The 15,044-nt window shown below is 38.4% G+C and overlaps 1 protein-coding gene across 1 annotated transcript in view; it reads right to left on the bottom strand.

The window, feature by feature from the left end:
- The window catches only part of LOC111149107 (aminoadipate-semialdehyde dehydrogenase), a 38,117-nt gene that overhangs the window by 9,457 nt on the left and 13,616 nt on the right, over positions 1-15,044 (bottom strand). Inside the window, exons 6-12 of the mRNA XM_022506030.1 lie at positions 14,231-14,423; positions 6,750-6,991; positions 5,668-5,774; positions 4,591-4,763; positions 3,758-3,950; positions 3,056-3,171; positions 208-1,000 (exon numbers count right to left, since the gene is read on the bottom strand). Of these exons, the coding sequence (XP_022361738.1) occupies positions 208-1,000; positions 3,056-3,171; positions 3,758-3,950; positions 4,591-4,763; positions 5,668-5,774; positions 6,750-6,991; positions 14,231-14,423 (1,817 nt within the window). The remainder of the gene's footprint in view (positions 1-207; positions 1,001-3,055; positions 3,172-3,757; positions 3,951-4,590; positions 4,764-5,667; positions 5,775-6,749; positions 6,992-14,230; positions 14,424-15,044) is intronic.

The raw sequence follows: 15,044 nt of genomic DNA, 5'->3' as shown, positions 1-15,044 counted from the left end.
GATGCGGGACTCGATCCCAGGACCCTGAGATCATGACCTGAGCCGAAGGCAGCGGCTTAACCCACTGAGCCACCCAGGCGCCCCAACGATTATTCTTTAACCACCACAAACCCACCATACATAAGTTTTTAAATTTACCTTGCTCATACCAGCATTATCATATGGTAATTAAGTTTAACTCTATAAACCTCCAATTCAGAAACTTACCCACTACAATGAAGTTTCCACACCTAGATACACACGCTGAGGATTCAATTCGGTCTCCCAAAATCTGCTCCCACTTCACCTTGCCAGAGTGAAGGTCAAGTGCCATCATTCTGTGAGAATGTGAGCCCACGTACACAGTTGGGGAGGACTTCTCGACAGCAGGGATTACAACCAGAGGGGAAGCATCCACACATTTGCCGGTGTCTGCCCTCCATCTCACGTGCAGCTCCATTTTCTTGGCCGCTACCACACATGTTCCTGCTTCAGAAACTTCTGCAACACAGGATGCATCTTGTGACTTCCCAAGAAGAGCGGGAGGGTTTAAGCTTTTTACATTTTGAGTATTAGTCGGTGAAATTAAATCAGAAGAATGGGCTGAAGAGCAAAGCCCTAACCTAGTTAAAAACTTCGTATTCAGTGACAAAATCTGACTCCCTCTGCTCACCGCAGTAAAAGCAGTTAGTTCATTGTCACAACTTAACGTCATGCCAGATTTCTGATGTAAAGATTTTCCACTGGTTTCTTCTTGGTTACTGTCGCTGAATTTTCTTTTCGTGGCATGATTCTTGCTGAATACCAGATCTTCATCTGGAAACACTGTCTGAAGGACATGATTGTAAATCTCTAAAATGGAACTGCTTAGAATAATTTCCAGAAGCCCAGGCACTGATGTGCCAACTAGTTTCTCAATCTCACTGAGGAACCGTACAGACTTTAAGGAATCTCCACCACTATTTAAGAAGAGTGACTCATCGGGAACCTTCAAAGGATCTTCTGAGAGATTCAGAATCAACTATGGATGAGAAAAGGGAGAAAGAAATGAAGAAAGAAATAAAGGCCTAAAACCAAAACAATTCAACCAATTTATACGTACTATATAGAGCATAGGACTTAACATTAATGATATGAACACAAGACACACAAAATAAATATTTTTAATAATTAAAATAAATTTTAAATTTTAAAGGTATTTTCTTTATAGTAAAGAAGATGATCACTAGTCTACCAATTTTGTTACAAACTCACTCTAAAACTACAAGTTACATTTTCCTTTAGAGCACTTTTCCTACCCATAAAATAGCGAGTGAAATTATAAAAATATGATTTACTAATTATAAACTCCACAAAATATTAATATCTGATATTTCTATAATATGGGAACAATATTTATATTCATTTGCTTCACTAAATCAAAACTGTGTCCAAGAATCTAAGAATGAAGTGAGACTTTTTGTCAAGATATCCTTTATTTTCAGACAAGAATGTACAATTACATCCTCTTTTCAGAACCCTTCAAGAAAGCTCCACATTTTATCTAAGAAAAACTGTACTGACCTATGGTTGTAATATATACATATTTCAAAATAAACTTTTTTAGATGTTTGCTATACATATTTCTATATATACAAACAGTCCCCAACTTAACAATGATTTGACTTAAGTTGTTTTGCTCTTTTGTTTAAGTAGGCTCCAGGCCCAGTGTGGACCTCAATGCAGGGCTTGAACTAATGACCCTGAGATCAAGACCTGAGCCAAAATCACGAATCAGATGCTTAACTGACTGAGCCACGCAGGTGCCCCTTAAGATTTTTTAACTTCACAACGGTGTGAAAACAATATGCATTCGACGGAAACTGTACTTCAAATTCCAATCTTTTCCCAGTCAAGCAACACGTATTAGTTCATGATGCTGGGCGGGAACAGCAAGCCATAGCTCCCAGGTGGCCATGTGATCACAAGAGTAAACAACTAATACACTTGTGACCATCTGTACCCACACAACCCTTCTGTTTTTCACTTATAGTACAGTACTCAATAAATTACCTGAGATTCCAACAATTTATTATAAAATAAGCTTTGTGTCAGATGTTTTTGCCCAACTGTAAGCTAATATAAGTGTTCTGAGCACATTTAAGGCAGGCTAGACTAAGCTATGATGTTGGGTAGGTGTATTAAATGCATTTTGACTATGAAATTTTCAACTTACAATGGGTTTATCCAGATGTAACCTCATCCTAAGTTGAGGGAGGTCTGTATATACAAATTCCATTAAGCAGAAACCATACATGTTGTTACTGCAAGTTCCTCGGGAATAATGACATAAGCCCTTATACCACAGATTGTGCTATAGCAAGATTTGGCCATTTTTCTCAATTCTGACAAGCACTGCAATCCACTGCCCCACTGGGGAAGTTATGTCAAGATGGGTCTTGTCTATCCGTGCTTTTTATGTCTACCTCCCTTCTTTTTTTGTTTTGTTTTTTAAAAGATTTTATTTACTTATTTGTCAGAGAGAGAGAAAGCAGGCAGAGGGAGAAGCAGGCTTCCTGCTGAACAGAAAGCCTGTTGCTGGACTCAACCCCAGGACATGACCTGAGCTGAAGGCAGATGCTTACCAACTAAGCCACCCAGGTGTCCCTGTCTACCTCACTTCTAAAAAACTTCTTTATGGGGGGGGCACCTGGGTGGCTCACTGGGTTAAACCCTCTGTCTTCAGCTCAGGTCTTGATCCCAGGTTCCTGGGATCAAGCCCTGCGTCGGGCTCTCTGCTCAGAAGGGAGCCTGCTTCCTTCCCCACTCTCTCTGCCTGCCTCTCTGCCTACTTGTGATCTCTGTCTGTCAAATAAATAAATAAATCTTAAAAAATATAAATAAATTTCTTTATGGGAAACAATCTTAGAGAAACTAATCCTTATTTTAATACAGATTGAATAAACAATGATATATTACTTAACATTTGGGAATAACATTCTCAGAAAAGTTTATCAGCTGTATTAGGACATTAATAGCCCCAAAAGATAAAATATGACCTCTTTATAATAACAAATTTGTATCTTAAAAGTTGTACCTTCCACAAATACTGTAATTTTTCCCAAAGTTCCTCTTTTCCATTGAGTTTGCACTCAGATTTCAAGTTTAAATAGTTTAAATATATCTTGTTTAACTCCAAAACATCAATTTTGCCTAAAAAGAGAAATTGTTTAAAAATTTCAGTTCAAATCCTATCTCCATTAGTCATAAGAATCCACACATTTTTCAATGAAAAACTTTGAAATTTTATAGAACATTTTGTAAAAGATAATCAATTCTAAAGAAAGTAGTTCCACACTACCAAGAATGTAATGGGTGGCAAGAAAGGAAGAGTTAATGTGAGTTAAAAAATGATCCTACTAACTGAACAACTACTGTATTTTGATGTAAATATTAAGTAAAGATGAAATTGGGAAGGCAATACGATCATTAAGAACGTATGTTTGAAATCAAAAAGTCTTAGCTAGAATTTCAACTCTACCATTAACCAGCAATGTAATTTTGTGAAAATTACTTAACCTCTTTAAGCCTTATTTTCCATATCTGTAAATGGGAATTACACTATCCACTCACAGGATTTTCTAGAGATAAAATGAGTTATTTATACAAAGTCCTTAACAGAGGTCTACCACAATATATGCTAATATTACTTAGAATAGTAAGGATTTTAAAGGCCTTTAAAGTAGTTATGAATTAGTATTCATTTGGCACCAAACAAATCTGCTTCAAATGATTTTACCATGAGATGTAAATGGTAGAGATTCAATCAACAAGAGTTCATCCGGGACTGCATGACTTGGAAGATGTTTCTGCAGTTCTTTAAAGATGTATTCCTTTACTGACTCATTTTTGGACACCACGAACAGAATTAATTTTTCCTGATTATACCAGGTAACTGCACAAGACTCCACTTGCTGAAGTCCTTCGGCAACCTATGAGAGAGATCACCCCAATCTGTCAGAGGACATTTAAAAGCAAACTTCCTAAATGCTCAAACTTCTCATGTCTGAAATCAACAGTCAAGTAAAATTGTAAAATAGCTAGAGACTTAATGACAAAAACCTGACTGCTACTACTGCTATCACCAGCACACTGGGTTCTTCATGTTTTTAAAATAATCACTCTCACAGCACAGTAAACCAGTATTTTCACAGTTACCAAAATCCATTCTGTCACTTATTTAAAATACAACTCTTCTGGGGCGCCTGGGTGGCTCAGTGGGTTAAAGCCTCTGCCTTTGGCTCAGGTCATGATCCCAGGGTCCTGGGATCGAGCCCCACATTGGGCTCAGCGGGGAGCCTGCTTCCTCCTCCCTCTCTGCCTGCTTCTCTGCCTACTTGTGATCTCTGTCAAATAAATAAATAAAATCTTTAAAACAAAAAAAACAACTCTCTCTTCACGCTGAGAATAAGGGCACACTGAATAACCCACACCTATTACTGTAATTAATTACTAATACCGAAAATCTTAGGTTTAAATAACATTAATAGAGAATGCTGGCACAGAAACTGGTGGTGGCTACCTCTAAAACCTACATCTGTTAGTAGAGACTTAGTATTTAAAGAATTCTACCTGTTGCACAAGTTCAATGTTAAGACGTCTGCCGTGTCGTTTGATCTGACTGTCCTTCCGTCCCAAGAAAAACATCTCTCCATCTTTCACCGTCACCAAATCTCCCGTGGCTCGCATTGTGCCAAGTGGTACTGTCATTTCATCACCAAGAAAACATACTCTGCTTCTGCCGCCTTCACAAGATATAAACACCAGTGTAACAATAATAATAAAAGATCCATAGAAAATATATAAAGAAACCATCAAATCAAGAACATCTTCAAAAGTTCAGCTACTAAGTTTCACATTTTGAATATTTGTATGAAAAAGGGGCAGCACACTTTTAAATGTTACCTGGTAAAAGTAAATACAATAACCTCAGTAAAATAAAGGAATAAAACAAGATTTATTTCTAAAAAATATATGTGATTAAAAACAATTCTTAGAGGGGCGCCTGGGTGGCTCAGTTGGTTAAGCAACTGCTTTTGGCAGTCATGATCCTGGAGTTCCGGGACTGAGTCCCGCACTGGGCTCCCCGCTCGAGCGGCAGGTAGTCTGCCTTTCCCTCTGACCCTCTCCCCTCTCATGCTCTCTCTCACTCTCTTTCTCTCAAATAAATAAAAAATCTTTAAAAAAAATTCTTAGAATACTGATTATAGGAGGCGGGCTCAGTCGTTAAGCGCCTTTGGCTCAGGTCATGGTCCTAGGGTCCTGGGACCAAGCCCTGCGTCAGGCTCCTTGCTCAGTGGGAAGCCTGCTTCTCCCTCTCCCGCTCCCCCTGCTTGTGTTCCTTCTCTCACTGTGTTTCTCTCTGTCAAATAAATACATAAAAACCTTAAAAATATATACTGATTACAGAGAATTTTGGCTATAAATATAAAGGTCCAACTTGCAATTTTTAAATTACTTTTATATCTTCTCTAAGGGTATCAAATATTGTTACCTGAAATAATTATGGTAACACATTAAATGTTTCATGACTGTGAGAATGAAATTAAAAATAATCATCACTGAAAAGAATAGAATAAAATTAACAAATCAGATATTTTTCTTGGGGCAAAAAAAGAAGATATTCCCAATCAACAAACGTAAAATCACCTAAAAATACTTGGCCATGGCCCTCTTGAATTGTGAAACCATTAGTATCTCTGACTTCAACTACTGTTCCAAACAGTGGAAATCCCAGTGGTACCGGCAATTCACATCTACGAAAACACAACAACCCAAATCATATTTAAATTTCTCATTTGAATAGAAAATTTTCCAATGTATTTAAATCACATCAAACCAAATAAAGAAAAAAAGTTTTGGTTATGCTATAATTCAAAGACGGCCAAGAGGAAAAGGTTAGGTGGAAAGGTTATTATAGGTTATTTATTTGTTTAGTCACAAAAAAGTTATAACAGATCTGCAGCACCAGTTATAAGAAAGGTTCTGGATTCCCAACTTAAAATTCTAGATAAAACAGGCGCCCAGGTTGCTCAGTTGGTAAGCAACTGACTCTTGATTATGGCTCAGGTCATGATCTAGGGTTGTGAGATTGGGCTCCATGCTGGGCATGGAGCCTGCTTAAGATTCTCTCTCTCCCAGGGCACCTGGGTGGTTCAGTGGGTTAAGCATCTGCCTTCAGCTCAGGTCATGATCCCATGGTCCAAGGACTAAGCCCCACATTGGGCTCCATGCTCCATGGGGAGCCTGTTTATCCCTCTTCCTCTGCCTCCGCCCCCACCCCTTGCGCTCGCTCCCTCTTGCTCGCTCTCCCAAATAAATAAAATCTTAAAAAAAAAAAATTCTCGGGGCACCTGGGTGGCTCAGTGGGTTAAAGCCTCTGCTTTCGGCTCAGGTCATGGTCTCAGGGTCCTGGGATCGAGCCCCGCATTGGACTCTCTGCTCAGCAGGGAGCCTGTTTCCCCCTCTCTCTCTGTCTGCCTCTCTGCCTACTTATGAACTCCCTCTCTCTGTCAAATAAATAAATAAAATCTTTAAAAAAAAAATTCTCTCTCCCTTACCATCCTCCATCCTCACTCTCTCTAAAAATATTTTTAAAATAAAAATTCTAGATAAAATAATGTTTCCAAAATTATTACAGCAGTGCCTATCAAAACCATTAATAATAATAATGTTAAGATACTGGAAAAATGCAGTTTCTCTCTAATCTATTTAGTAAGTGAAACCCTTACTTTAAAGTAGAATTAAGAAACTTCTCTGGAATCCTGAAAAAAGTTGCCCAACTTGATACCTCTGTGATACCATAAATATTAAATATTTGTGTTTTATTGTCTACTCCTCTCCAGCTTTTGAGAACGGTCAATAATGGAAATGCTTCACCGCCAAGGGCTAATACTCGAAGAGAAGTACTGGCTGATAAAACAGTTGACTGGATAAGCTGAGATCCAAATCTTCTAAGCAAAGTTGGTGTTGCCTGTGAATACATTAAAGATAATTTATTTCCCTTTACTTCTTTAAAAAAGTAAATACCGTAATAATTAGTTCAAAGCTTAACACCAGGCACCCACATGGAAATTAAGGCCGTGTTTATAAATCATTTTGGAAATCTACTGAAGCAGCATTACCTTCTTAATGGGGATATCAGTTTTGCTTTAGCAAAAAACTTAAGAAAAATATTAGTTATGCTTCACTGGATAGTTTAGACAAGATGTCTTAAACATAAAAAGGACATTTTTTTTTTTAAAAATCAGTTCATATTTCCTTTCCCATTATCTCTATGTAGATAAAAGTATATAAAGGATTTAAAAAAATGTTCCTAAACAATATGAAGATCTTTAAAAACAGCTTTAGTAAGGTGTAACCGACATAGAATAAGCATATTTAAAGCACCCATTATAAACTGAGATACAGATACAGAGATACATCAGTGAAACTACCACCATAATCCAAATAATTAATATATTCTTCAGCCCTAAAATTACCTACTTTACTGTTGTAATTCTCCCCTTTGACTGGACCCCTTTTCCAGACAACCACTGATCTATCTTCTAATGATCAGCTGGCATTTTCTAGAATTTTATGAAAATGGAATCAAACATCATGTATTCTGTTTGGACCGGACTTCTTTCACACCATATAAATACTCTGTGATGGGGCGCCTGGGTGGCTCAGTGGGTTAAAGCCCCTGCCTTCGGCTCAGGTCATGATCTCAGGGTCCGGGGATCGAGCCCCACATTGGGCTCTCTGCTCAGCGGGGAGCCTGTTTCCCCTTCTCTCTCTCTGCCTGCCTCTCTACCTACTTGTGATCTCTGTCTGTCAAATAAATAAGTAAAATTTTTAAAAAAATTCTGTGATGCACCTATGTATTTATCAACTCCCTTTTTGTCTCAGTTCAGGCTGATACAACAAAATACCACAGACTAGATAGGTTACAAAAAACAGAAACTTAATTCTCAGTTCTGGAGGCTTCAAGACCAAGATCAGGGTGCCAGCATGGTTGGGGTCTGGTAAAAGCCCTCTTTCAAGGTTACAGACTGTCAACTTGTAGGCTCACATGGTGGAAGGGGCTAGGGAGCTCTGTAGGGTTTCTTTTCCAAAAGTACTAATTCCTTTCATGAGGGCTCCACCCTGGTGACCAAAGAACTCCCAAGGGCCACACCTCCTCATAGTATAATACATTGTTCATCAGTATTTTAACAAATGATTGGGGGAGGCACAAACACTCAGACTATGAGACTCTTTACTGCTGAGTGGTCCACTGCACAGATTAGGACTAGTGTTTGCATTTCCATAGAAAATTCTGGATCAGTTTATCAATTTCTATCCCAAAAAGTCCACTAGGATTTTGACAGGAACCATGTTTAATGTATAGATCTTGACAATATTGAGATTTTAATCCATAAACATTTAATGTCTCTTCATTTATTGAGCTCTTTAGTTTCCATCATTAATGTGTTGGCTTTTTGTTTTTTGTTTTTCCCTAATCACACTGCCTGGAACCACCAGAGTAATGATGGAGAGAGATGACAAAAGTAAACATCCTTGGCTTGTTCCCAATGTTAGGGGAAAGCATGTAGTCTTTCACCAAACAGGATGTTAGCTGTGGTTTTTTGCAGATGACTTTCATCATATTGGGGAAATTCTTATTCCTATTTAAGGTTTTTTTTTTGTTGTTGTTGTTTTTTAAAGATTTTATTTATTTATTTGTCAGAGTGAGAGAGGGAGAGAGAGCAAGCACAGGCAGACAGAATGGCAGGCAGAGGCAGAGGGAGAAGCAGGCTCCCTGATGAGCAAGGAGCCCGATGTGGGACTCGATCCCAGGACGCTGGGATCGTGACCTGAGCCGAAGGCAGCTGCTTAACCAACTGAGCCACCCAGGCGTCCCCCTATTTAAGGTTTTATTCTCTAACGCAAGTGTTGGGTTTTGCCAAATACTTCTGCATCTGTTAATATATACCACATAGATAATGAACAAAAAGCATAATTATCAGTGATTTTCGGACTTAAACCAAATGTGCATTCCTGGAATGAATGCCACTTGGTCCTATTTTAAATTTACCAAAATTTGTTTTGTGGTTGAGAATAGAATCTATCCTAGAAAATGTTCAATGTGCTCGCAAAGAATGAATGTTCTGCATTTACTGGATGTTGTGTTGTGTAAATGGAATTTGGTTGATAATGTTGTTCAAGTCTTCTATATTATATGTTCTGATTTCTGTCTAGTTTTTCATTCAGTTGTTAAAAGTGGGGTATTAAAATTTCAAACTACTGGGTTGCCTAGTTCTCATTTCAACCCTGTCCATTTTGCTTCATGTATTTGGAACCTCATTTTTCGGTGGATATAGATTTATTATCGTTACATCTTCTTGATACAACATACTTCTTGATGTACTGACCATATTATCATTATGTTTTTGTTGCTTTTTTGCTTGTTACTAACTAGCCTTGTTTAAATCTGTAGAATCTGTCTTCTTGGTGATGGGTGGCCACTAATGTCATCACTCAATTGTCCTTTTAAATATGTATTTTTTTCCTAAATTCATTTGAGAAAGCGAGAACACGAGCAGGGTGGGGAGGGTGAGGAGCAGACTCCTCGCTGAGCAAGGAGCCCAATGTGGGGCTCCATCCCAGGACCCTGAGATTATAACCTGAGCCAAAAGCAGATGCTTAACCACCTGAGCCACCCAGGTGCCCCTTAAATATATATTCTTTTTTTCATTTTTAACTCTTACTTCCTACGAGTCGCCTTGTGTCTGCATAGCTCAGTAGTGGAGCAGCGATTGGACAGACTGTCCACAGAGATGGATTTGCGTATGCTCAAAGTTTAGGCCATTTTCAAGCCTAATCCAGCTTTTGTTTTCCATGGGTCTTTTTGTATCTCTAAAATACATGCACATACCCTCAAGGTCAGCCAGGAATATGCTTCGAACCTCTGGTCTGATTCACAAGCACAGCCTTAGCCAGAATGTGCTTTCCCTCCCTATGACCACAACCTCAAACCAGTGGAGTTTTTTAGCCTTCCATGCCGGCCTATATCAATATCATTTCCACAAACAGTGCATTGAGACATGGACATAACCTACCATTCCAAACTGAATAAATGCCCTTTTGAGCAGGAGGCCCTGACGGGAAAGTCTGTATTGACTGAGCTGGAGGAGGCAGGGAGAGCAGCTTAGTCTAGAATGCCACGAATTCCATTTTTATGCAAAAAATAACAGTTTTTAAAAACAAACACTTTTAGATAGTTGTAGACTCTTGATTTCCGAAGTGTTGAGTAGTTTGCCTTTGTCAATTTTCTCCAGCTTTATAATTATTTTCTATTAGGGAGAGGATCTGCCAATCTCTTTACTTGACCATAGAAAATTTCCATGTGAATCAAGATTTTTAAATGGTTTCTTTCAATAAAAGCTAGAAGCAGCCCTAATGGACAACTTGAATTTTAATTCAAAGAGATGATTTAAAGTCTTGGTTTATCAAAATATTTAAGTAACAGGATGACCCTACATCCCAGGACAAATTTACTGTTCCAGATTCCTGTCTAGGAATTTAGCACCTCGATTCACTCTCAAGATTCTGGGTTTTTGGTAATAAATTATAATGGCCACCCTACTTAGAAGGCATCCTAAATCAAGTAAACTGTTCCACCAAGTTTTATCATAAGGAAAATCTCTTATCAAAATGAAATGTTCTGGACATGCCTGGGTGGCTCAGTTGGTTGGGCCTGACTCTCGGTTTCAGCTCAGGCTGTGATCTCAGAGTTCTGCTTTGAGCTCGCTGCTCAGCACAGAGTCTGTTTGTCCCTCTCCCTCTTCTCCTCCCACTATGTGCACATGATCTCTCATCCTCTCTCATAAATAAACTCTTTAAAAAAAAGAGAGATGTTGTAGCCTAATTTCTGGTGCTGAAGATAATTTCAACTTTGAACTCTACTAATAAAGGCACAGCTATGAATATTCAGCAAGATAAAGCAATAGTAACAACTTTCAGATACTCATAAACTGAAATGATAAAATTTAGTGGTAGAATACTAGTCAATATACTTTGTTACCAGATCATCTTAGGCACAGAAAAGTAAGACTTACTAAATAACAGACAAAACAGAATATTAAGGTTCCTTTCAAAATTTCTAAGGAAAAATTCACATAAAACTGAAAAACACTATTATGCTGACATTTTGGTAGCTAGCAACCTGAGATTTCACTCTAACTGAATGGTTTCAAGTTTGTTTATTTATTTAAGATTTTTATCTCTTTTTTTGACAGAGATAGAGAGATCACAAGTAGGCAGAGGCGGGGGGTGGGGGGGGTGGGGGGGAGCGGAGCAGGCTCCCTGCTGAGCAGAGAGCCCGATGCAGGGCTGGATCCCAGGACCCTGAGATCATGACCTGAGCCAAAGGCAGAGGCTTAACTCACTGAGCCACCTAGGAGCCCCAAATTTCACTTTTAAAGGGCATCAAGTTTAATATAACATTGCTACCCAGAGTAGAAAAAAGCCCAAATGTATTTTAGGTTTGTTTAAAAAAAAAAAAAAAAAAAAAAAAGTAGGACTTTCTTTCCATAAGGTCCTTATTCTTTATTCCTGAAACAAAGTCAGTTTAATTTCCTCAAAGACTTAGTCCACTTCACTTTGGGGCCTTTCTCCCCCACAGTAAATCAAGATGTTCAATTTTTAAAACCTTAATAAAGCATGTACTCTCTTTTAAGCTTTTAATATCCTTGCTTAATATCCAATTAGGGGGCACCTGGCTGGCTCAGTTGGTTAAGCATCTGCCCTGGGCTCAGGTCAAGATCCTGGAGTCCCGGGACAGGGCGCCGCATCAGGCTCCCTGTTCAGTGGGGAGTCTGCTTCTCCCTTGATCTCCCTAGCTCTCAAACACAATCTTAAAATATATCCAATTATGTTTCCAGGTAAGGTTATTATTTGTAAATAAAATCTATATAGGAAGCTTTTAAAGTACAGAATATATATTATATACGTAAAAAAAAAAATCCTTGATGACTTATATTATCCTTTGATAAGAAATCTGACTTTGGAAGGAAAAGATGAACCCGAACAGCAAATGCCTCACTATGACATGAGATCCCACAACACTGAATCCCTCTTCAGCACTGCATCTTGTTCACGTTGGTGACCAGGTGTTACAGGCCCTTGGGAGATTAATATACGTAGCTTAGCAATGCCCATTGAGGCCAGGATAGTGGGAGGGGGAGGCTCGCTTTGGCCCTCCATAAATTTGTTCAAGGTAACACATTTCCTCTCCCCTTTCTGAGGAACAGATGGTGCCACGAGATCTAATTAAAGATTAGCTGTCGAGTACAGGTAGGCCCTTCAGTCTTACTACAGTGCCTTCCCCTACACGTCCCTTTGGTCTATAAAACCTGTAAACTAAGGTCCAGTCTTTGCAGATAATAGCTGTGCCCCTCCACATTGTCGTCCCCCCAATCCTCCCTGTCAGTACATTACCACACATGAAACTGTTTAAACTGTACGGAGTTGCCTGCTTCGTTTTTTCATCTCAAAGTCCCTTTGCAGTTGGGAGGATACTTTACAGCTCTTCCTCCCCAAACTTCTAACAAGACAGGACATGCCTTATACAGAGGAAACGATAGCCTATCAGCTTGTGTACCTCTCTTCCTTCCTCAAACTCAAAATTTGGGGGTGTCTGGGTGGCACAGTCAGTTAAGTGTCCAACTCAGTTTTGGCTCATGTCATGATCTCACAGTCATGAGGTGGAGCCCTAAGTTAGGCTCCAGGCTCAGTGGGGAGTCTGCTTGCAATTCCCTCTCCCTCTCCTGCCTGTGCGCTCTCTCTCTCTCTCTCTCTCAAATAAATAAATCTTTAAAAACAAAAATAACTCAAATTTGATCTGATGACAATACTCCAGATTAAGTATTGTGAATTAAATAAAATCACCATGAAACTGTATGTACAACTTGCTATATTCTGGGATCAGAGTTAGTAAATGTATATTCATTTCTCAAAGGTTTAGGACCCCAAAAAGGTTAAAACCCACAGCTAAAGTAAATTTATTTGAGACTGTGCTAAAACATTAAGCAAGGGGATCAGATTTAAGGAAACAGAACTCATTGACTTGACACAGAAGGAAATTCTCCTTTCCTTTAGTAATTCTCTCTCAAATCTACTTAGATACTTTGCAAATGTTTCCTGAAAACTATACTCCTTGAAGTAGGAAAATAAATTATATTAAAGTCTTGTCAAGCCTGATGGAATCATCGTCATAGATGAGAATTTATATGCATTGATATACCCAGCAAGCTGCAATACTATATTTTATATATATTACACACACACGCACACACACACATATATAATATATATATATTTTTAAAGATTTATATTTTTTTTAAGATTTTTATTTATTTATTTGACAGAGAAATCACAAGTAGGCAGAGAGGCAGACAGAGAGAGAAGGGGAAGCAGGCTCGCCACTGAGCAGAGAGCCCAATGCGGGGCGGGGCTCGATCCCAGGACCCTGGGATCATGACCTGAGCCGAAGGCAGAGGCTTTAACCCACTGAGCCACCCAGGCGCCCCTATAATATATATATATTTTTAAGGATGAAAAACTGCCTGGAAACAAATCAGTATCAAATTTTGCCTTTATGGCAGAAATTTAACATCCTCGAGTCTCTTACACTAGATATAAATCTGCTATTTTTAGTTTATCATGATTTGCATAAAATTTTGTTCATTCTCTTTAGTATCTTTAATCACTTGCAGTGTACTATCTTATCTTTAACCACTTGCAATGTAATATCTTAAGGCTTGTATACCAGTCACATACTTTCAGATAAACATTTTTAAAATTTATTTCCATAAGTTACTGTAAAATATACTGATATAAAAAGTGAGAAAATCTAAATTCCTAACTAATTATAATTTAACTTTGTGTTTTTCACTAAAAGCTAAAGTTTAAGATAGGAGAAGCAGTGTATCTCAAAAGATTTGAGTGAAGGTCAACTTCCTCTAGCTATTATTGTACCAAATGGATAGTAAAATAATTTTCTAAATAGAATTAACTGATTGTTTTCATTCTCAAGCAAATTAGGTTATATCATCAGGAGACAACCCATAATAATCTAACAGATTATCATTAACCTACTGTAAAAAACTACAGGAATATAAAATATTCTCTAAGACTTTAAAAATGTTAAATAAAAGCCAAAGCATTTTATTTGCCCCCCGAAACGTACCTGCAAGATAGTTACTCTGTGATGGGAAAAAAGAACAGCAGCTAATTTTGATGGAAGCACTTTGACAGAAGTTGGTACAATAAGCAGACAGGCACCACTTGATAGAGCAACAAATATTTCCACAACAGAAGGATCAAAGGTCAGAGGTGAAGCAAGAAACAAAACATCTTCCTGTGTGACCTCAAAAAGTACCCTAAGGCAAAACAGAATGCAGTTATGAAAAATGTCTAACATTTGGTAATCATATATCCTAAGAAATTATGACCATGAAGTTTCTGGATGTTGGCCAGATTTTTACTCTTTTACTCTTAGATTAACCAAAATGGTGCTATTAATTCCAGAACTCGTCTTTACGAATGTAAGAATTAAAAGCCATTTAAAGCAATATCCACTTCTTGACATGACATTTTATCATCTGTGATGGGTTTCTGATGTGTTAAGTGTGGCTGGATTAAACCACACTCCCCAGAATTTCCTTTCTAGTATGTTTTGTTAGGGTAAAAAACAAGGGACCTTCTCTCTCAAGAGCTGGAGGACAGAAGGGAGGCAGCTGCCATTCAGCAGAACACACACCACTCTGTTACTCCATCAAACCCTAAACTAGGTCCTGCCGAGAAGGGATTTTGTAGACAAAGTCCCTACTCAGCTGACTTTAATCAAAAGGGAGATTATCCTGGGTTAACTCAATTTACTCAACTGGAAGGCCTTTTAAAGAGTGTTAGGCCTTCTCTGAAAAAAAGACACAGCATCTGGATCTGCAATTATTCTCCCTTTCCCCTAGATCCTTCCTGACTTGCCTATGAACAAGCACATG

This window comes from Enhydra lutris, unplaced genomic scaffold (assembly GCF_002288905.1).
Source record: "Enhydra lutris kenyoni isolate GAN:26980312 unplaced genomic scaffold, ASM228890v2 scaffoldscaffold21, whole genome shotgun sequence".
NCBI lineage: Eukaryota > Metazoa > Chordata > Mammalia > Carnivora > Mustelidae > Enhydra > Enhydra lutris.
The sequence above is the reverse complement of the archived record's forward strand: the minus strand, read 5'-3'. Positions and strand labels throughout refer to the sequence as shown.